Source organism: Thalia democratica, chromosome 4 (assembly GCF_965202585.1).
Source record: "Thalia democratica chromosome 4, ktThaDemo2.hap1.1, whole genome shotgun sequence".
NCBI lineage: Eukaryota > Metazoa > Chordata > Thaliacea > Salpida > Salpidae > Thalia > Thalia democratica.
This window is the reverse complement of record NC_139168.1, coordinates 43,112,557-43,136,909: the sequence shown is the minus strand read 5'-3', so window position 1 is coordinate 43,136,909 and position 24,353 is coordinate 43,112,557. Positions and strand designations below refer to the sequence as shown.

At 25.6% G+C, this 24,353-nt stretch overlaps 1 protein-coding gene across 3 annotated transcripts; it reads right to left on the bottom strand.

Moving 5' to 3' along the window:
- Window positions 1-23,459, bottom strand: LOC145835048 (mitochondrial enolase superfamily member 1-like). 3 transcript variants are annotated; one of them, XM_082942583.1, is made up of 14 exons: window positions 23,338-23,459; window positions 18,722-18,830; window positions 17,741-17,856; window positions 17,007-17,093; window positions 14,420-14,487; window positions 13,868-13,938; window positions 13,537-13,619; window positions 13,401-13,435; window positions 13,255-13,342; window positions 10,522-10,656; window positions 5,522-5,693; window positions 4,687-4,786; window positions 2,225-2,306; window positions 1-324 (listed from the first exon to the last, which is right to left on the bottom strand). In XM_082942583.1, exons 1-14 carry the CDS (start codon window positions 23,428-23,430, stop codon window positions 214-216), a joined length of 1,350 nt encoding a protein of 449 aa, XP_082798709.1. In that variant the 5' UTR covers window positions 23,431-23,459; the 3' UTR covers window positions 1-213. The 3 variants fall into 3 exon arrangements, with proteins under 3 accessions (XP_082798709.1, XP_082798710.1, XP_082798712.1); XM_082942584.1 differs by lacking the exon at window positions 1-324 and adding an exon at window positions 718-1,017; XM_082942586.1 differs by lacking the exon at window positions 1-324 and adding an exon at window positions 909-1,009.
- Between the last annotated feature and the right edge of the window lie 894 nt (window positions 23,460-24,353).

Sequence of the window (24,353 nt, the reverse complement as noted above, 5' to 3'; positions counted from 1 at the left end):
TTATTGCTTATAAAGGCGTTATAGATGCATATTAATAAATAACATGAAAAGAATGATAATATATACTGTATAAAATAATCATGTACGATAATGAAAATATGCTGTTTAAATTTTATAACTAAAAATAGATATTTTTTATAAAATTTAAAAGCAAATGATTTACTTAAACTTAATTGGATAAATGATGAGGATACATAAAATAAAAACTTAAAATTATAATATGTTTACTTTCCCCGATTTAGCTAGTTGCTGCCAAACCTTACCTTCAGGATATATGTGATCAGTTACCGATTCTTTTATTATTTCAGTGCTGTACCCAGGATTCTACAAAAAATAAAACTTAAATCTATGTTTTTTTTTAATAAAAATTTTAAAAATTTTAACACTTTAAATACAAATTTATATATTTTTAAACATTCATCTAGTTAAAGATAGCATACATGCATTCATTAAAAACAATTTTTAAATGATCAAACTATATTTATTGACATATAAAAAATTATTCTATTGATAAGATTTTATGTATTACTTGGCTCTTAAAATCGCGATATTGTTTAAAATATTAATGGACTGGACACTAAGACTAGTTGTCGCATTGGTGAAACTTCAGACACTTTCTTTCGACTATATAGAAAAACTAGATATCCGAAGCTATATATCCGCACAATGTTGGCTGTGCATCCTGCCACTGTTTAAACAGTAACCGACTGTGCTGCAGCGAAACCTGACAAACGCGCATGAGAACATGACTAACAATGCTTCCACCAACAATGCTTCCGTCGTTTTCACAAAATTAAATGGCAACAAAATGTTAGCACAAAATAAATACTGGGTCTCACCACTATGTAGAACATTCCAAGTCAGCACAGGTTTGAATGGCTTAGTCACGTTCTGAGTTTGTGTGAAGAGTACATTCATAAGACTTTGCTATTCAGAACTTTTTTGTATACAAACGTAATGTTGGTCGCCAACGACTGCGTTACAAAGACTATCTACAACCAAACGCGAACTGAAAAGCTTAAATGTAGTCAAATGTAATTGTAGTTAATGAACTTGAAGGCTAACTGATGATCGCACTTATTAATATTCTCTTGTTGAAAATGCGTGAGGGAACTAAAAATAAAACTCTTAAGGAGACTTAAGAGGCCTAAGGAGTAACAGTACACTTATTTCCTTATATTTTTAATAGTAATTATTGCTATTAATAAAATATTTATTTTTATTTATTAAAAGTGTTTTATTATTTTTCACTTTTATTATTAGAAGTATTTTTATCTTAGTTATCATTTTTGCCATGTTTACTGTGTTGCTTTGTGTACTGTTTTGTTGGAAACGGAAGATTCCAACCACAAGCGGGCAACTAGTATTATTTACAATCATTTAAGTTTTAATTTTATAGTTGTTGATGTTTTTCGAAACTAATTATATAAACAAAACAAACTATCATTAAAAATATTATTATTTTAAGAATAAAACTTTGTTTTTTTTTAATTCTGCTAATTTACTATGATTAAGCAAAAAATTATAGATTTCTTAGACTATCTGTGGATTTTTAAATACAATACTATCATTTATAGTTTTTTTTAATCAATCTAATTTACAAATTTTTTTTTTTAATAATTGGTAGTATACTTTTTTGTGTATAAGATCAATTATTAAATACAACTTACTAAAACTTTTATAGAAACAAGTAGAACATTTCAATAACTTTTACTTAGTTTTTAGATAAAAACTTACGTAATTCAAAGTAATTATTACATTAATCATTTGAATTCAAAAAAAAAATGAATGAGGTTAAAATGAATTATGAATAAAAACAAATTAGTTTAAGTTACACGCAGTAACTAATTAAGAGTTTTATAGTAACTCCTTTTGATTATTTTCTTATATTTTTAATTTAATACTTCTGATAAAAATCATTTTCGTACAAGGTTACTACTAGTAGTATCAAAAATGACATGTCTTTGCTAAAAAAAATTATTAGATTAACTATACGCTAGAAAAAAGTAATCATGTTGTTTAATTATTTTATACTTGTACGATACGGATTATTGTTTAATAACTTTTATAGCGGTTTATAAGTAGTTTATTATAAAGATATTGTTTTTACTTTTATTATAGTCAAGTATATATACAAATTTGTTTGTGAGCATTTTATATACTTAATTTATAGTAAGCATAATTGATAAAAAATATGAACTTTAAACCTTCAGAAATAACTTACTTGTGGGGCTACATAACACGCATTTCTAATAACGCACGGCTCTGTAAAATGCTCATGTAAGTGATCCACAAATTCACATACCCTGAAAAACAATTTACATTAGTGTTAATCGTAACTATATTTCGAAAAAATGTTCTTATAAGTTTATGATAGTACATACTTTTGCATAATAAAATGATGTACATATAAATATAGTAACCTGCCAAATGAGTAGGCACTTTGAACACAGCGCAAAGTGCGTCCCCAACCGGCAGTGCGTATCTAGAGAATTTTGGTACTATATTACCTACATTAAGGCCATAGGGGGTCCAACATTTATTTTTACAAAAATTAACTTAGGCTTTTATATGAAAGCTTTGAGTACAAACTACAAGCTAGTTTTTATAGAATTCAAAAATATCATTTAACTTTTGAGATACTTAATTTTTTGTAAAAATTTTCCTATATAAACGTATGGACCGCAATTTTTTTGGGGTAAATTTTCTCGGAAATTTTAAAGTTCACTAAAAATCTATCTCCTCCTTCATTTTTCAAGCAATCTTCTTTAAGTTTTCAGGAAACGTTCCTTATGATAAAAAGAAAAAAACGTTACTTTAGAATTTTAGTAATTTAAAAAAATAAAAATTTTATCACAAAAATTAAAAAAAAAGTGTTTTTTTTTCAATAAAAATTTTTTAAATCTTTTTTTAAATTCCAAAGTAACGTTTTTGGTTATTGTATAAGATTAGATTGTGAAAGTTCGAAGAAGATTGCTTGAAAAATGTAGGAGGAGATAGATTTTAAATAAAATGGTCTTTTTTTGCTGTTTTAGTTTTCCTTTCCCATAAGGAACCTATCATGCGGCCCGACTTTGACTGGTCATATCTCAAAAAAAATTCGAATTTTTTAAAACGATAAAAAGCATCTTGAAGCCTAGAAAAAACTCTATAAAATAAGATCAACTTGTAAAAAACATGTATAAAAAGAATAGCATGTAATAATAGTTACTACATAAGATTATATTTTATAAAATTAACTCTAAAAACGTTTTAAAATATTTCAACTTAGATTTTTTTCAAAAGGAGTTTTTTAAACAGGTGGTTGTTTAATTATTTGCTTAGTTGAAACAGTACTGGTCAATTAAAAATACAAACTTTTAAACACATTTTTTTTCCTATTTATATTTATAGATCACGAACTGAGCTTTAAGTACATAACATTAAAAATTTGCATAGTATCAAATAGTTATAAATAGCCATTTTTTGAATATTTTTATTTCATTTGTGTTTAGGCTGTAAACCAACAAACTAATATATAAAAAAATAAAAAAAAATAATGCTTTAATAAAATACTTCAATTAGTTTTGAATAAAAAATGTAGTATGTAAAAACATTTTCAATAAAATTAAAATCTTTTAAATATAATTAAATAAGTAAGTGTTCATTAAATAGTGAATGGTGCAAACTTGTTTGCAAACGGAACAATTAGCAGCAGCTAGCAGAAATTCAACAAATAATATTTTGGCAGGTTAAGCTTAAACACAGCAAAAATATTTTTACTTTAAATTTAATAAACAATAAAAAGCAGATAAAACAACAACGAAATCAATTATCTTATTAGTTTTATAATTACGTATTTCTAAAAGTTTGTAACTTTATAACTTTATACATTTATAATGTTTACATTTATAAAGTAATATTCTTCAATCTCAAATCATTAAAAAATAAAGTATTCTGTAATTTAAGCGCAGTAAAAAAGTGTCATCATTCAAAATTAGGAACAAATATTCTGAAAAAAAAATTTTTTCAATTAGTTAATATTACTAATAAGTAAGTAATTTTTAATAGTCACAATTATTGATTGCAAGTCTGCTTTATTTTATTTATATTTAACTTTTCTAGAAACTTTTTTTTTCCTCAGTTGTTACCACTGATTTATTGTATGTATCTGTAAATCAGTTTCTTAATAATATAACTACTTAATGATAGGTAAAAATAAATTAAACCCTAGTTGGTGTCTTTTAATATTGTTACTTCATTAAATAATTAAAATAAATATACTGATAAAATTTATATTAAAAATTACATTTTGTTGGTTTTTTTTTTGCCCGGGCCAAATAGTAAATGATTACAATAATCATTAACAAAAGCTAACGCCTACGTCATAAAAAACTATGGATTAACTTATGTATGAAAACAAATAATTTTAGGTTAAACATTCAGCTTTCCCTTTTCATGATTTAAATAACAACATCTAGTTTCTTTCAGCAAACTATAACTTGCTTCATCGACTTTCAGGATGTGTTATTACACTTAAAAAAAACTTAATAACTTTAATTGTTGCTAACAAAAGAGAACCTACAAAATAAAAATCATTACTTAGTTAATTCTAAAGTATATTCTTTTTACAAAAACTCATGCACAGATAAAATAAGGCATTAAAAAAATCTACAATTAAAAGTATAATGAACTAAATAATTTTACCTGTCTTGATGGGTTGCACTTACGCATAGATAATCGAACATAATGATGTGTTGAACCATTTCACATAAACCAACACCCCCTGCGTGAGGACAAACTGCAACTGTTTAAAAAACTAAACATAATTTTGTTTTATAACGTATGTATGAAAACTTTATAATTGTAACTAATTTTGTGGCCAAAAAAAATCTTAACTTATTAAAGTTCTTTAAATGATTAATTAAGTTTAGGTAATGAAACAAACTATTCATTTTTAAATTAAAAAATTACAATGCGTTTAGTTTGTATGTTTTATTTTAAGCTTTTTTTAGTATTAAAAGTAGACAACTAAAATTTCATTGATATTTTTCAAACAAAAATTAAAAAAGCACAACTTGTGTCTTTTTCTATACTAACTTTACTTCTGATATTCCTAATAACATTAAATTCTTTTTTTTAGTTTTTTAACTGTCTATAAGTTAAAATCAGTTGTCAAAAAGCAAGTATTGCAGAAATAATGAAGTTATATACTTTAATACCCATATTTTTAACTTCTAAATCTAAATATTTAATCTGATTTCAGACCTTAGATTAAGTATTTTCAAGTTAAATCAACTACAAAGGCAAATGTATTGAAAGCAATGTATTGAATGAACAAAAAACATGTTTTGAATTTTAATTTTTCTCGAAAGTGTGTATATATTTTTTATTTTATAACTGTTTTCATACTAAAAATTATTAAACTTCCAAAGATTAGAATACCACATCACAAACTTGGTATGTTGCGTCAGCTTTACCAAACTTTTTGAAAATATATTTTACTACGTGAATTCTAAATAAATATAAAAGCTGGATATACCATTGAATTTTTTCGCAAGAAGCAAAATTGCAATATTTTCGTTAATTGAACCGACTCTCGCTGAATCAATTTGAAGAAACTTGATAGCTTTAGCTTGAAGAAGTTGTTTAAAAATCACTCTATTAGCAGCACACTCTCCTGTTGCTACCCCAATGTCAAACTCATTCATTGCCTATGAAAAACCGTTCAAACTAAAAAATAAAAAAAAATTATAGTTTAATTTTACTTAAATTTTCTATAGACATTACACTATATAGTTAGACAAAAATTAAACAAATCAACTAGATAAATCAAACAAAAAGTATATAGGATAAATCCTTTACAACCTGAAATATTTAGAACACAATTATATTCTAAAACGTTTGAATGGCTAATAAGATTTTTATTAAGTTATGGTATACATAAAATCATGAAAAATTACATAAACATTTGACCCTGATAATAGCTTAGTGAATTGAAAATATTGAATTAAATTATTAACATCTCAGACTAATGCAGGGACGGCAACTTTTCATAAGTAAGTTTTTTTAGAAAAATCTGGTTGCGTGGCGGACTGTATAGAAAAAAGTTTTTTGAGGGTCGCAGTTAAAATAGTTGAAGTGCGTAATTTAAAAAATATCTTAATAAAATAACCAATACTATAGTACTAGTAGTTTCTTATTGTCAAACTAAGAGCTAAATTGTAAGTTTCAACCAGCTTTTTAATTCTTTTTGTAAAGAATGTTTTTAGCTAAAAATACATCATTGGCCAGGATTTATAGTTTACGGGCTGCAATTGGCCCGTAAGCCGCAGTTTGCTGACCCCTTGGCTAATGTAATGTGACAGCATTAAATAAAAAAACATAATGTAACTTTGACATTAGTAAAGTTTACTGCTTTAAAATGCTAACCTTTAACCATTTATCAAATTACTATTTATTAGAATACTTTTATTTAGCTACAACTTAAAACTCGGATACGATTACATACCAGCAGATTCAATTAAAATTTTTCATTAACGTAAAATCTCGAACTAGAACTAATTAGTTTCAACCAGGCACGTAGCTTGGTACATTTGTGCGAATCTACAGAAACGTAAACATTTGTGCAAAAAAACTCGCTTTTCTTTCGATTATTCAGCTTTTAAGACCTTGTTTATTTAGCTTTAAGTATTCGTTTATACTTACTTTTGCACTCCTGATAGATAAATTTTACATTAACTGTACTCTCTAGCACTATTAGTGTCATAAAGATTGAACAAATTGAATACATCTAAATTGTATACAAATAGGTTAGTTTAGCTTTATGTTGTTAAATAGCAAACTATTGTAAAAAAATTCATTTGAAAGCTGTAGATTTGGTTTAAATGATGTGAGAAAATAAAAAAAGTAAGTGTGAGAGAGGATCTTGCACTATTGAAATGGTTGTGGTGCGTCAAAAAGAACTTAACATTTTTTGAAATTTAGAAATTTTTTGAAAGAATTTAACAATATTAATTATTTAGTGTTACAAAAGAGCAAATACAGATAGAAGATATATAACAAGATGAATTTTAAAGTAGATGAACCTCAAAATAAACTAACATGAAGAATTAACTTTTGTTTGAAATCAAATTGACTCTCTGAGTTGAATGTTTTAAGATTAAATCTCTGTGGCTGACAAATATACGAAAATGAAAAACTTTTGAAACAGTGATGACAATATCATTTCCTGAAGTTTTATCAAGAAGATTAGAATCTATTAAATCAGAAAAAATAACACAATAAGACAAATAGCTGGCAACAAGAAGACAAACTGAAAAACTCAATAGTATAATATTTTTTCAAGTATAACATAAACAAATTATAGTTTATTTTTTATATTTTAGAACTTAATTTTTTAATTAAAACTTGTTTTAAAGATTTTATAAATGCTTAGGTTAGTTAAAGTTTTTTTTCAAGATTAATATAAACAAATTATAGTTTTTTCTTGTATTTTAGATCTTAATTTTTTAATTAAAACTTGTTTTAAAGATTTTATAAATGCTTACCTTTGTTAAAGTTATTATTGCATTTTTTAGCAAAGTTGAAATATTTAAATTGTACATTGTTGCCACACAAAAAATTCAACAAAAAATCCTGGAATTGCTGTTGGTCATTGGGTAGAGCTGTTGTTAATACCTATTTTACTTGTATTTTTATATAATTTGTTTACAATGAGTTTGTTTTCTATGCATAGTGTTTTATTATATAAAGATTTTTTCAGAGTTTTTGGTTTTATTCCTAACTTTCTAGGTTTTTCATTACCTCTTTTTTTTCATTTTTATAAAAACAAGTTTTAAGTAGTTTACAAAATCACAAAAAATTAAATTAGTACATTTGTTTTTTCTACTAAGCTTTACATTTTGAAAAATAGTTTTTATGTTTTATTTGTATTACTACTGTAAACTTTGTACACTATGTGTGGATTTTAACAAATTTAGTTGTTTTACAGATTTTTAAAACTAAATTTAAAAGTTAATTTTTTTCAAGGTTAAAATTATGCAAATATAATTTGAAAGTAAAACCACCCACTTGGTACCATTGACACTCAAAGCTTTTAACAAATTCAATCAATCTGAAGTTCAGTTTGTTGCAAAAAGTTCCAGATAAGTAGTTCAAGAAAAAGCTCTTTGAATGATGTTTTTAGACAACTATGTAAAATATAAAGTTTGGTTCAACTTGTTTTTAAATATTACTCTAAATTTTATTTTTTTACAAGCATTGTTGTTTACAATATGAAGATTTATGTATTTTATCTTTTCTTTAAACGTAACAAGAATATGTATTGTATCTGTTGTTTTAAAACAAGTTTTATATATCTTTTATCTAAGATTAAAAAGAATAAGTTAATACTATTTATTTTAACAAATGTATAGTTGTATTTTTAACTGATAACAAGTGTAAAAAAAATAATACATTTATGTTTAAAAATCATTATGTTTGAATTTATTTATATGTTTTACATTGTATCTGAAAAATAACTGTTCAAAATATAGTTTTAATTGTTTGCTAATAAAAGATCCTAGTAAAGTAACTTCACTGGAATATAAATAAAAACAAATTATACAGTAATCTTCCTTTATTCTACCAACATATGTTTCTGTGTGTCAACGAATCAACACACTTCAACTGGGTTGTTAATAGGAAAGATAACTCATCTTTCCTATTAACAACCCAGTTGAAGTGTGTTGATTCGTTGACACACAGAAACATATGTTGGTAGAATAAAGGAAGATTACTGTATAATTTGTTTTATATATCTGAAAAATATTGATGTTTAATATTCAAAGTTTGTGGTTGTTTAGCTAAGTTGTTTTATTTAACAAGTTTTTTTTTGTAAAAAAAAAGTTTGATTCTTTTTTACAGCTTTTATTTAGCAATTTTTTTTAGTAAGAAAATGTTTTACAGCTTAAATCTTTATGCTACCAAAGCTAGTAATAACATTTACAAAAACGTGTACTCTTCCTTTCTTTATGGACAAAATAAAGTAATTGTACATCTGAATTTTATGTAATGTTGTGAACTTTTTTATTTTATATCTCTTTTGTTTTTATTCAACTCCTAAAATTTATGATTTTTATCTAATAAAAGCAACAATTTTTGCAAATGATTTCTGAACTGCGGAAACTGTTTTCAAAGTTATATATTTTAGGCCTCTCAGTAATACTTTTAAAGTTAAATTCTTAATTAGTATTTTTATTTTAAATGAAAGGTTTTATAGGTTCATGAAAGTTTCAACACATAAAGAATTATAGGGGGTCAAAAGAGCAGTACAAATTGCCTTATATTCAGTTATTCATTATACTTCAACATTCAATTTATTTTTAAACTTTTAACAAAACTGCACACTTTCTTATAAAATTAAAGGTAGTTAAAACTACTCTATTCCCGTTGTCCGTTTGCGGGGCCTGGCAGCCACAACGGAACAGATACTGCCTCTGAGTAACTTGAGATCATCTTAAAATACTGTTACTTACAATATGAGGCAATATTAGAATATCAGAATATCAAATATGCATATCAACATAGGGAATATAAATATATGGAATCAATAACAATAACAAATACTAATAATAATATGAACATTTAACAGGATCTAACAATTTTAAACAATTATATATAAATACAGATAACTTAAACTACCACTAATATACTAAATAAATCACTAGTATATTTTAAACAACTAATTTTTACTAAATTTTATTATTAAACAAATTAGAAATGTAAACTTCAATTAAAGATAATAAAGAGAGATAAACAGTATTTACAAGATAGCAGTTCTCTGAAGCCTTAACATGTTACTTTCAATACAGATAATGTCAACTCAAGCCCTATCATTCAAATCTGCCATATAAAAAAGTGTCTTCAAAAAACAACAAAACTTATCCATTGTTACGTAATATCTTTTAATTTTAGCGTTCTTAGAAATAAATAACTTTTTTGTACTTTTTCGAATAAGCCTAACATTACACCGTTATGACGTCATCACACGTTATTCTTGATTTTATTTTTGCAGATTCGTAACTTTTTCGAGCTAGCTACGTCCCTGGTTTCAACCAATATTAAGTTTCTAAGAATCAAAATGACATAAATTTTCATATAACTTCTAAACCTTTACTTTATTTTCAAAAAATGGTTTTGTTGTTGACCGAAATGAGTCTATTGACATAGTTTGCGAGGCAATGAAAAAAATAAAATAAATTTCATTATTTAGTTTTAATTAAGGTTTCTTAATAAATCATTACCAAAAGTATAAAAGCTTAATTTTCAATCCGGAATCGAAACTGATAAGTACAAACTAATAAATTAAATAAAATTAAAATATTTTTCTTTACATTCTAAAAAACCTTACTTAAATAAAAAAGATCACAAAATTTTAAAAAATTAATGGAGTTTTTCGAAGTGAAGAATTGTTTGAATCCTAAAAAAGTTAAGTAAGAAAATAACTTTAAACTTAATTATAATATGCTGTATATTTTTTTTTTTAGATAAACAACTAACTTTTGCAATTTTTGCATGTCCGAGCACATCATCAGGATGAGTCGGCTCCTCAATCCATGTCGGTTTGAACTGGGTAAGTTTTTTCATCCAATCAATAGCAGTATCAACATCCCATCTGCCATTAGCATCCATCATCTGATAAATATACTTTATGCTTTTTCATTTATATTTTGATTTACTATTAAAATTCACTTTTAAAACATTGTTTTAAGTTGTTGTATAACTTTAATCCTTAATTTTTTTCCAAACTGTGGTAAGCGTTTAAAATACGATATTTTTCAAATATTTTCAGAAATACATAAGTTATTGCAGTAATTTTCATGATGCGCACCTGTGCACAGTATTTTGCACGAAAAATCTTTTACTGAAAACTGTTACAGTTTCTATACTTACAACAGTTTAAGTTCAAAATTAAAACGCAACACTAGTACTTAATTCTAGTTTTATAAAATTACGCTTTCTTTCAAGTTCCATTGTGGCTAGTGTAATAGTATTATTATCAAAAAAAAAAATTAGATAAAAGTAATAACTAGAGAAGTTGAAAAATTCACAAATTTATAATCTAAATTAGTTAATTTAGAAGAAATTTTTAATTTCTTTTATAAAGTTATCTTCAACAACCTTTATTTTGAGTATGTTAAAAAACAATATATTTACTCTTAATATTAACTTTTTAAATTTTAGTTGATGCATTTTAAAAGTATTATTCTTACTGCAACCAATACAAAAACACATGGATTACCTTTATTAGAATTAATAGAATGTAATTTTCAAATCTTTTAAACGATTTTAAAATAAACTTTATTTAGTTTTTCAAGATTGCCTTTAATTTTTCTCAAATTTTTTCAGATCAAGTTATGGTTTTTAGCTTTGTGTATTATATAAACAAAAAATTTTTATAAAAAAAAATTAATTGTAGTAACAAAAAAATGCTAATTTAGCTAAAAATAAAAAATTTCAAATAAAATATTTTTTTGACATCAAAAACATTCCGCACTAACAAAAACACCGCACGTTGTTACTGATTTATAAAAGCTACCAAAAATTAAGCTTATTAAGGGCATAGGGGGGTCCACCTTGATTTTTACAAGTTGATCTTATTGTATAGAGTTTTATCTGAGCTATCAGAAATTTTTAACCGCTTGAAAATGTTCAAAGTATTTTTTGAGATATGAGCGATCAAAGTCGGTGACATCATTAGGTTCCTAATAAAAGGCACAAACTAAAAACGCGAAAAAAGACCATTTCATTAAAAATATATCTACTCATTCATTTTTTAAGCAATCTTCTTTAAATTTTTAAAGAAAATGTATTTTCAAATTTTAAAAACATTAAATGCAGCATTTTTTTAATTATGAAAAATAAGATATTTATTAAAAATAAAACCAACTATTTTTTTGTTTTTTTACTCTAAAAATTTTATTTTTTAATAATTTTAAAATTCCAACAGTCTAAGTCTTTTTAAACTATAAAAGGAACGTTTCCTGAAACATTTGAGGTCTCTAGCTCATTAAATGAAAGAGAAGATATTTTTTCAGTGATTTTTAAAATTTCTGAGAAAATTGACCCCAAAAATTTGCAGTCTATACGTTTGTATCGGAAAATTTACATAAAAATTACAATATCTCAAAAATTAAATAAGATTTTTTAATTCTATAAAAACTGGCTTGTAGTTTGTACTTTAAGCTTTAATATAAGATCCAATGTTATTTTTAGTAAAAAAAAGTGTCGAACCCCCCTATGCCCTTAATACAATCGTAATTCTACGCTTTTTGCAGAAACTTATTTTATGAAACTGTTTTCTTAATTTTATAACAAACTTAATGTATTCTTATGTATTTATACTACTAGCACAAACAAAAATATCTTTAATAAGCTCATAACAATTCAAAAACAGTCTACTGTGCATTGAAAAAATATGAAAAAATTCTGCTGTCCACAACTTTAAAAATCCTAGAAACAATTGCGTTATTCTTAACATTTCTTTGTTTCTCTTTTTCTTCTAAACAGTTTTAATCTACATTAATAAACAACCACATTTTTAAAAAGAATAAACTTAATTAGACTTATGCAAACATAAATTTTTTAGTCTAATCGAAATCCACTGTTTTTTTTTTTTTTTTTTTTTCAATTTTTTGTATACTACAATAGACTTTTTGACTTAAGGTAATTATTAAAAAGTCTAAGAATCCCATTAGAAATCTATATAAAATACTCAGGGTTGCCACTTGTTTTTTCAAAAAATTTTCCAGGTTTTCCAAATTTCTTCCATGTTTTTTAAATTACACGTTTTTGGGTCTATTTGTAGTTTAGAGTTTAGTTAAAGGTAAGAAACTGTGTTAAATAGTATAAAAACATTGAAAAGATACTGTAAAGCTACTTTAAATATATTTTTAAATAAAAAAAATTGATGATAACAAAAAATTTTTATTTATATAATAGATTTTTTGAGTCAAATCGAAATTTTACTACTAAATGTGTGAAAATTGTTAAAATTCCAGGTTTTTCCAGGTTTTTTTAGTGATTTTTGTTCGAAGTTCAAGGTTTTTTCAGGTTTTTTTTTCAAAATTTCTCAAATTCCAGGTTTTTTTGCCTAAATTGTCAAATTCCAGGTTTTTCAATGTTTTTCCAGGTTTCCAGGTAAAGTGGCAACCCTGACTACTAATCAAAAATATAAAGTCTATTTGAAAAACACATAAGATTTTAAGTCACACAAACAAAGTTTTAGCAAACCAATTTGTTCTTAAAACCAATTTCATTTCTTATAACAGTAGCACGTCTGATGTCATCTTGTAAATCGGCCCCTACTTTCATTTTGAAACTATAAAAAAGTATGTCATGAATATTAACTTATATTTATCATCAATAATGAAACATACCTAGTCCATCCTTCTTTTAAGGCTTTTCGACATTTCTGAAAATTTTTCAAACTTAATAAAAGTTTAAAAAACTAAGTTATATCCTTCTTCAACTAAAAAAAAATTTAACTATAAAATATTTCAAAAACCACTTTACTTCTACAAGTATTTGATCAGTGTAGCCAAGCCAAGCTGTAGATGTTGTGTATGCTGGATAGCCATTGGATATTAAGTTTTTTTCTATAAAATAGAGATAGTATTTTATAATTTGTATATTACTGCTTACTAATTTATTATACTTGACAAGGTCCTGAATTTTTTTTCCGGCGAAATCTGGTTTTAAATAAAATATTTAATTTGCACTAATATTATAATTTAAATAATCTTTTTACATTCCAGTATATAGAGCAATATTTTTTAGTTAAGACAAATAATCTTATTTTAAAGTTTTAAAATAAAATTTAAATTTCAGTTCTTTTAAAAACTACCTCTTTCATTTTGTGATGGTTTGTTAGCTTTAAGAATGGCAAGCGCTTCGTTTTTCGTTAATGCATCTGAACTGTTTTGTAAATTTATATAATTTTAAAGTTGCTAAACAGTTATAATTTTTGACTGGCAACTAAAAAAAGTTAAAGTCAAACTTTTATGATTTTTTTAGCAAGTTAAGTATCACATAAGTTTAAAAACTGTATAAACTAAAGTCCTCAAAACTAAAGAGCTTAAATATTGGAAATTTATTCAACGATTTTACTCAGTTGAAATTGTTTCACGTAAAAGAGTCTTCACAGCTTTAAAAAAGAAAGTTTTAACAATTTTTATTGTTAAAAAAAGAAAGTTTTAACAATTTTTATTGTTACTTAAATCTTTTAAGCTCATTTTAGGTGAAACTGTTTCAACTGAGTAACAATCGTTGAATAAACTTTTGAAAACTAGGTATTAGAAATATATACTGAGTTCCAGTAAACTATCAAACAGAACAGGGTAATAAAGCGGTTTTTTGAGTAAAATAAGGTAAAACACTTATATTTTTATTTACTTACATGTACGTAAAATCAACAAGATCAACGATTTGTTCTGGCTGCATGTCTGCAAGAAGCTTCCATACGGGCTAGAAATAGCATATATAGTTTTTAGAAAAAAAGGGTCAATTTTATTTATTTCGATCGAAACAATATCTTTTATTAGTAATATATACTACTTTACTATGATTATTGTCAATAAAACTTTATTATTTGTCTATGAAAATGTAGTGACAAATAAATTAAAACAGCTATATAGATTATAAGTTATAAAATATAAATAAAAACAAGATTAAAGTTAAGACTTTTTATGAAAACAACATAGCTTTAAAAAAACTATAAACAGACAAGTTATAATAAAAGTATATAAAATATACCTTTATTTGTGTAAAAATCTATTGCATGCATCTTTACTAAAAAATCTAAAAACTTAAATCAACTACTACTGTGCAAAGAAAGAGTTTCAAAAAGCTAAAAAGTAAAGAAAAAAGAAAACATATGATCTATTTAATGGTAACTTCCTAATTCCAATCTGCACTCATTATCCACTTGATCAATTAGAAAATGATTTTTTCTAATCAATTCAATTCCTATCTGAATTTTTGCCAATAATCATTAATTTCTGTTTAATTAGTTCCTACCCAGTTAAATTCCAACCCATATCTATTCTAAAATCAACCATTTAACATTCGATCACCTCAATCTAAGATAATTAGATTAAATAAACAAGTTTCTGTACATAGTTTTGCTTTGGTGCACATCATTTCAAATTATTATATTTTGAGTTTCTTATTTTTATTTTTAATGCCCTATTTATTATTTTTCAACTTAGTTTTAATTAACCTAGACCTATTTTGTATCAATTTAGATTTTATTTAACAAAAAGAAAATAAATATAATTGTTTGATTTCCTAAGATTTTATCGGTTTTTTTTAACTGCTTATATCTCAAAAGTTTATAAGATATTTTTTGTTCTATAATAAGTATCTTATAATATATTCTCTTGGCTTTCAAATAAGATCCAATGTTAATTTTTATAAAGAAATTGTTGGATCCTCCTTAGCCCTTAACTAGCAGCTATATGATACAGAGAGACTAAAAAAGGTACGGAGTCAGAAATAATTGTAAACAAACAGTATTGGAAGTACAAACAATTTTCTATAAAGTAACCTATTGAACAATTCTTGAATTTATGCACATTTAATAACATATAGTTAATAAAATAGTATTACTAAAAGTAAACTAATGATATTTATTTCAACTTTAATATGTATGAACTACTTATTTTCATCAAAAGTCAGTGTTTAAAACAATTGTGAATTCAAAATAACTATGAAATTTTAATACAAACTTAAATAGCATACCCCGATTCATACTTTAATGCGTTTGTAAAAAATAAATAAATAATAAACTAAATTAATTATTATCACAGTACTTCTAATAAAACGGTTGTAAAAAATCATTTAAAACAGTAAATTTGTCAACCAAACTTAAAAAAAATATTTTCACTTAACTTAAATAAATTATGTAAACATATACAACTTTGAAGCATTTACAAAAAGTTTTGTTTACATAACTTTACAAAACAAAGTATTGATTATAAACTATTGATAAAAACAAGTAAATAACTTTTAAAAATATATTTTAAATCATCAATGGCTAAGAAAAGTAGACTTAAAAGTTACGCAAGTTGAAAAAACATAACTAACTAAAATTGTAATTTAAAAAAATTAATTTGATTCGTTTATGTTGCATTAAAATTTCGAACAAAAATGAGACAGTCAACTTCCCCTTTATTAACATTCTTCAATTTTTTTAATAGTCTTAAGTGGTTTTCTTGGCTTGATAGGTTTTTATTTGTAGTATTAACTATTTTTTAAAAGATTATTTAAGGTTACAGAATTTTTATTTTATACTTCAATATAAGCATTTATTTTTTAAATCTTTAAAGATGTAGTCAGGGTTGCCACTGGATTTTGGAAAATTTTCATCAGGTTTTCAAAATTTCCTCCAGGATTATGAAAGTACACGTTTTTGGGTCTATTTTTAGTAAATTAAATTTAGGGTAAAAAACTATGTTAAATAGTATAACAATTTTGAAAAGATATCGTAAAATTACTTTTAATGTTTTCTTTGATTGAAAAAAAAAATTGATTATAACAAAAACATTTCATCTATATGATAAATTTTTTATGTCAAATCGAAATTTTTCTAGTTCATGTATAAAAATTGTTTAAATTACAAGTTTTTTTAAGTCTTTTTAGTAATAATTGTTCAATATTCCAAGTTTTTTTTTCAAAATTTATCAAATTCCAGGTTTTTCTAGGAGTGGCATTTCTGTATAGTTGTTCACAAAAGTTTTATTTAGGCATATGCATATCAACAAATCTACTTTTTCTGTGCAGAGTTATCACTAAAACTTAGTAGAACAAACTATTATTTAATTTTGCTTAAGAGAAAAAGTAATAGTAAAATATGAGCTGGAATATTAAACTATGTATAAGCAGCAATTTAAAAAAAATACTTATAAAATTATGAAACAAATTTATTATTTAAAAGAATCTACGAAAACTATAGCTATCAATAAAATTAGTCGTTATTAACTTACTTTTTGTTCAATTCTAGCCCACAAGTCCCACAAAGCATTGAAAACACTAGCAGTTGCCATATGGGATGCGCCTTTCTCTGGACCAAGCTTAAATGAAGTAATTTTAAATAACATTGATAAACTTTGAATCTTTTTAAATTTATTAGTGTTTTTCTAAATTGTACACATTAAATAGCAAAAAAACAACTTTGAAAGCATTTTTTTTCTGGTCTTGGTTATTATTTAAAAATAAAGGTATTTGTTAAACAAACAGTAAACTAAGAAAGTATTTATTTTTCTAAATAAACATCTAGTTTATAGCTTAGATTTAAATAAACAAAACTCTTTCCTAATTTAATTTTATAAAAATCAATTAACCTATATGTAACTTAGTAATTTAAACTTAGTAATTTTGTTTATAATAAATTAATCAGAACAAATAACTCCATGGTAGATGTTGAAATTTTCAATCTAAGAATAACAGCAATCTTGTATTTGTAATACTATAAATACAGTATGTAGAATTATTAAGCTTTAGCTCATTTTAGTTTATATGTCTATACTTGTTTTGTTTCAGATATTTAAATTGTTATTAAATTCACTTAACTCTACACGGAGTTAATCTTCACAGTCTACAAAAGTTTACAAATAAATGCTTTCAATTTTTTCTAGTTAAGCAGGAATGGTGATGCTAAATAAACTTTACATCAAGCTAAACTAAAAATAGTTTAAGTTAAACAAAAAACTTGACAAACCCATCGAAGTTGTCCATCTTGTACAACTTCAGTCCAAAACTCTCCAAACTTGTTGAAAATAGATGAAATATTTCTTCCCATAACAATTGGCTTAATTGCCTCTACAGCTTTAACCACTGTAAATAACAAAAAACAAAGGGTAAAAAATAATATGATATGCTTACTTTTTAATATTCTAATATTGGTAGAACTAATAAGTTGTTCTACATTTATTTTAAACAACAGTGCTTAAAACAGGGTTACCAAAGGTTTTTTAATTTTTTTCAAGGCTTTTTAATTTTTTTGTTTATTTTAAGAATATAAATAAATTTAAGTTAAAAAAAGTTTTGAATAGTATACAAATCTTGAAAAGATACTGTAACATGGTTGCCACAGATCAAGCTGAGAAAAATTTCCCGACTTTTCCTGACTTTTGTATTTTTTTTTTTTTTTTTTCTGACTTTTCCTGACCATGTGGCAACCCTGCTGTAATGCTACTATAAATTTTTTTTAATAAATAAAATTTTAAACGAAACAAATAAAATATTTTATATGATAGATTATTCGCACATGATCATTTTTTTTTTCTTTTTATATGTAGAAATTTTTTTAAATTCCAGGTTTTTTCACTTAGTTTTTGCCTAATTTATCAAATTCCAGGTCTTTTCAGGATTCCAGGTTTTTGGCAACCCTGATAAAATAAATACTTTTGTGCATGTAAATTTTCAATCAAGGGTAAGAAAAATTTCAAAGCAGTTGTTCTATAATCTATTTACTACATTACTAAGATAACTCTTATAGACCAGACTAGTTATAAATAAATATTAGTGGAATGTGCAAATTTTAAAGACATAAAAATACCATAATAATAAAATTTTATAACTTCTTAGTTTAAAAGCTCAACTTTATTTGATTTCAAAAAGTGTTTAAAAGTTTACATGCTTAAACTTAAACAACGTAACAACTTTTACGTGCTAAAAATGCTAATATAAAAAATCTTACTTATTTCACTTCCTCTTCCTAACGAAAATGCAATGCCATAACCAACAGAGTTTTTGTCTAGATTAGTTGTAATAGTAGTGTACACAGCAGAGTAATCAGGATCTTTGTGCTAAAATTTAAAGTTTTGTTTTTAAGTATATAATGTTAGTTACGCCTCAATCTTAAGCTTTGATAATTTTTAGTTAAAACCTTTTTAATAAAGTTGTGGTAAATTAAACGAAGAAATTGGACGTAAACTACTTAAATTTTAAAACTTATAAAACATTTAACATTAATTAATACCTAAAGTTCAATAACTTTTTAGTTTAAAGAGCAAAACTTAAATTGAACATTTAACTACATTTATTAGTTTCTACATTTAATCCTTACAATCAACAAAATCGGCGAAAGTCTGCAGAACAAGTCCGGACTTTCGTTTGCCGTGAGACAAGCTCAAATTTAACAAAAGGGTTGATCATGCCAATTCGATCATCAGACCACAAGTTTCGGTAGAAGTTTTTCGGTTGTGACTGACTGATGAGTCCTAATAAGGACGAAACCGGTCTCAGTCTACCGAAACTTGTGGTCTGATGATTGAATTGGCATGATCAACCCTTTTGTTAAATTTGAGCTTGTCTCACGGCAAACGAAAGTCCGGACTTGTTCTGCAGACTTTCGCCGATTTTGTTGATTGTACTAAAACGAGCGTACCAGATGTCTTGCCTAGTGGACAATGTTTTAAACGTTGCACGGCAAAGACAATGCTGACGTCACTAATCATTGCCAGCAAATGGTTGCTTCGTGCGAAAGCATGATAAACCGTTTGTAGATTGACGACTACAAGTTTTTTGGTTGTGACTGACTGATGAGTCCTAATAAGGACGAAACCGGTCTCAGTCTACCGAAACTTGTAGTCTGATGATCGAATTGGCATGTTCAACCCTTTTGTTAATCCTTACAATAAAAATTTAGCTTTTTAGTATGATATTCGTAATAAATAACTTGAAACAATTTTCAAAAATTAATATCTATTAATTAATAATTATTTTGATAACTAGTATAATTTAATTCTATAACATAAAATGTTAACAAAATAAGTTTATGATTTAATATATTTCCTTTTACTAAATTTAAGTATAATAACAGAGTTATAAAAAACGGTATTTTGTTAATATTTAGTTTGTTTATATTAAATGATTTTAGAGAGTATAAAAAGATTGGTCTTTTTTTTTACATAAATAACTCAACTACCATTCAATTATTACTGTATTTTTAATTAAAATAACTTTTAAGTTATAAGCTATCAAAGTTAGAGAGCTCTTTAGGTTTGTAAAAAAGAAAAAAAGGCTGTTTCACTAAAACTTTACTTTATTTCCTACAATTTTTGAAAATAAATTTCACAGTCTAATCTTTATAAAATCTTGTCAGAAATGAATATCTAAATCTTTAATCTTATTTTTAGACTTAGTTCTTTATTTAGCAAGGAACACTTCCTAAAAGTTTGAAGTCTATAGCTACAAAAATAATCAAGTAGGTAGTTTTTTTGTCTTAAAGGTCCTTTTAAAAATTTAAAGAAAGTTAAGTTCAAAAAAAAATCAGTCTATAGCAGGGTTCCAACTAAAATTAAAACAAATAATTTAGGACTTGAAAATAAAATCAAGAGATATGTTTTTTAAGAAACTTTATCTATTTAAAAGACCCTGGTATCGTACGAACATATTTTTAACATTAAGATAAAATTTTTGTTTTAAAATAAAGTCACAGATTACTTTAATTTACTTATACAAAATGGTTTATCAGGTTTGTATAGGATTATTTTGCTAATTGATGTAGTGCATAAAATTTAAAAGTTTTAGTATAACCAAAGACAACAATCACTGGTACAGCTAATCTATTCATATAGGTGTTACAAACGCACTTTTGCTAATTTGACCAGAGGGAAAACCGGAAGTTCAACCAACATTGAAGCTTAAATTTTAGGTCAAATGAAAGCTTTTAACATGCAGGAGCTCAGCTACTTGAGTAAGCTTTCTAAAGATTTGCAAACATTTCCAAAATATGAAAACTGTGTAGCTCAAATGATGAAATCACTAACTGCAATTAAAGATCAAGTGATTTATATTGCAGAAGATCTGACAGTCAATAAAGAAAATTCAATGTTTAATGTGTGGAATCCGAAAGTCAACAGGGAACATCCACAAATCACTGTGAATAATTTAGTAGTAAACTTAGAACATGGAGTAACATCCTATTGTTGTTAAGTCAGACCCAGAACTGAAATAAAAATACTTAATTTAGAAGTGTAATATCTAGTGGTCAATGCGGGAACTGTAATAGAGTACAAGTACCTTCTAAATAATGAAATAAGTGATGAAAGTAGCTTTTAAGAGGAATACAATTGTCCTGTAGGAAGTGGAAAATAAATTGTTTTTTACCTTGCCTTATGTTAGATATTTGTGGTAAATATTCATATGTTGTGAGTTGTTGGATTCACATCAAAATGCGCTTTAGAATTAATGGGCTGGTATAAGAAAAAAAAAACTCTAACAGTACTGATTGAAAATACCTTTGGACATAACAGACTGCAAAGAAGTCTACTCCTAATGACAGGAACTATACAAAGAGAGAAAGCAGATGTGTTCCCTGTATTACAAACTGATACTTGAGATGAAGCACAAACCATGTGATGAACTAATAAAAGCAACACAGAAAACTAAAATGTTGCATAACAGTTACAATAAAAGTATTTTCTACATAGACTGCATTTCCTATGCAAGCACAAAGGTAAACCAAAAAGCAACCTTTTAAATAAAGGATCTACGGCTATTTAAAAAAAGGACTTATTGATAGAAGGTACAAGATAAAACAGACCTAAGAAAGGCATTTGGCATTTAGACTATTATAAGTGTTGCAGCATTAAAAAAAGCTAACAAATTAAAGCATTAACCTGTATTTGGATTTACCAGAAGTGTTGAGGATTCATTAGCGGTTAGAATGGATCAAAAGTTTATTTATAACAAAAAGATGCAGACTTAATTTGCTGCTGGTGACAGCAAAACTTTTAACAAAATAAGACAAAATGAAAGGTATTAGTCATCTAGCCACCAAGGCTATAGACAACTGCGTCCCAAAACTAGAAAGACTTTAGATACTCAAAACCTTTCTGCAGAAACCAAAACTCGTCCCTTTCCAGGAACATAAGCTTATGTCCAATACATTTTATAGCAGAAACAGCAGATATTATGATCAACCTAGCATATATAAAACTGTTTATTACAGTAGAATCCAATGTCGCAATTAATATTTTAAAAACAGGTACAATAATTCTCATGTTTTGCATAGTAGTTATGGAAATATATCAAACCATGAGTTTTATGACTTCCTGCACTATGTTGGTGACCCTTCTAATTGTGCCAGGTAAGTAGAAAAAGAGGATGTTCATGATATAGTGTTTCCAAAAATAAATGATTTGTCACTTGCTTATGGACCATAAATTAATTAGAATAAATAAAAACAAAAAACGGTTTAATTTTCAAAAACTGTCCAGTTTTCAAAATTAAAAGAGGCAGACTACCTTCATTCTAACATTTTAATTTTAAAAGAATAAGGTAAATCTGTCATTGTTAGTATCTTAATCCCAGATAAAAATGAAAGTTCTGTACTATACTTATGTTGTCTGTTGTTGAAGGTTTTTTTTATGGTTCCAACATCTACATTTAAATGTTACGCTAAAAAAGTACTAACAATTTAATACAATTTGAAATAGGAAATACTTTGCAGAATCAAAACAAGAAAAGAAAATTACAAAACTTGTACAGTTTAGAGAAACATGAAGTTAAAAAATGTAAAAGAGAATAGTTGAGCAAGCAATAATCATGTTTACATTATAAAAACATTTATTAAAAACAATTCAAAATCTATAACTTAAAAGACTTGTACATGTTCAGTGAACTTTTTTAAAGTTCAGTAAACACAACTAACAAACATTTTGAAACATCATAATATTTATCTTTGTTAAGTTTTGTAATATTTTGCTCAATAATTTAACTTTTTTTGCTTTGAAGATTGGTGCTATATCATTGAAACAATTGTAAGAAATATCAAAAATATATGTTTTATATAAAAAGTATTTAGTACTGAAACAAAAGTTGAATAGAAACATTATGACAACAGTCAATCCAAAAAATATTAAATATTTATAAGCTTATAACATGCCCACTTATTTAGATGCTTATATAGATTTTTTTTTAAATCAAGTTCAGACATTTCAAATTCCAAAATTAAAAATTCTGATTACTTATTTGAAAAGTACTTTATTTATATAAACTTATGATGATTCTTTATAGTCTATGCTATTAATGGCACATATTGATTGATTTTTTATAGCAATGTCAATATGTTCCATTTTGTATATTCTCTAAAGTTGTGATATTCATAGCACAGAGATACAACTTTCGTTTTACAAATAACAAACTTTAATAGTTGTTTTTATGTATTTCAAGTTGAAAATATGTAAATTCAGTAATGATTTTTTATTTTAGAAAAAAAAAATTAACACTGATAATTTAGGAACCAGAGTTTTTCTCTAATTAAACAACTTTTTTACATAAAAAAATAACACAAGTTCAGTAGCTTACCATAGCATCAGAGCCATGCAACTCTAACGAAGTTGGAAATCTCACATCATGAACTTCAAGATTTTTGACAACTGCTTCAGAAAACTTTACCATTATTAATAAAAATTTTGTATCAAGATATAAAAATCTAAAACAAATAAGTTAGTGTTTTTTTAACTTACTCAACTTTATAACGTTATTCATACCTTTCTACTAACAAATGCTGTACTTAAAAAAATACTACAATTTTACTGTTCAACAAACTCTTGGAACAGGGTTGCCACTTGTTTTTTCAAAAATTTTTCCAGGTTTTCCAAATTTCTTCTAGGTTTTTAAAAGTACACATTTTTAGGCCGAATTTCAGTTTAAAGATAAGTTCAAGGTAAGAAAATGTGTTAAATAATACAAAAACATTGAAAAGCTACTGTAAAGCTACTGTGAATATGTTTTTTATTAAAAAAATTTTTGAAGATGACAAATTTTTTTTATTTATATGATAGATTTTTTGAGTCAAATCGAAATTTTACTACTGAACATGTGAAAATTCCAGTTTTTTCTCAAAATTTCTCAAATTACAGGTTTTTCAAGGTTTTTCCAGGTAAAGTGGCAACCCTGTTAGAAACAAGTAGACCAAGGTTTTACAAGATCACTTTCATTAGCACCCCTAAGCAGAAAATTAGAAATATCCGCCCTATCTTTTAAATGGGAACGGTCACTTTTGCACAAGCGTCACTTTTGCACAAAGATACTTTAGCACGAAGGGTCACTTTTGCACGTGGTAACACTTTTTCATGAGCGTCACTTAAGCACAAGGGGACACTTTTGCACGTTGTCACTTTTGCATGAGGTGACACTTTTGCACAGCAACTATTTTGCAGGAACGTCACTTTAGCACAAGGGGACACTTTTGCTCGGCGTCACTTTTGCACAAGGAGAGACTTTTTCACAGCCATCACTTTAGAACGGCAACATTTTTACACGTCAAAACTTTTGCACAACATTACATTTGCATGGTGACATTCTTGCAAAGCGTCACT

Excerpts from the sequence above, each read along its gene's own strand:
- LOC145835048 (XM_082942583.1), bottom strand. The coding sequence starts at position 23,430 with ATGGTAAAGTTTTCTGAAGCAGTTGTCAAAAATCTTGAAGTTCATGAT. Across the intron at positions 17,857-18,721 it reads AGGAAGAGGAAGTGAAATAA|TGGTTAAAGCTGTAGAGGCA; the intron begins GTAAGATTTTTT and ends TGTTATTTACAG. Across the intron at positions 2,307-4,686 it reads AGTGCAACCCATCAAGACAG|GGTATGTGAATTTGTGGATC; the intron begins GTAAAATTATTT and ends ATTGTTTTTCAG.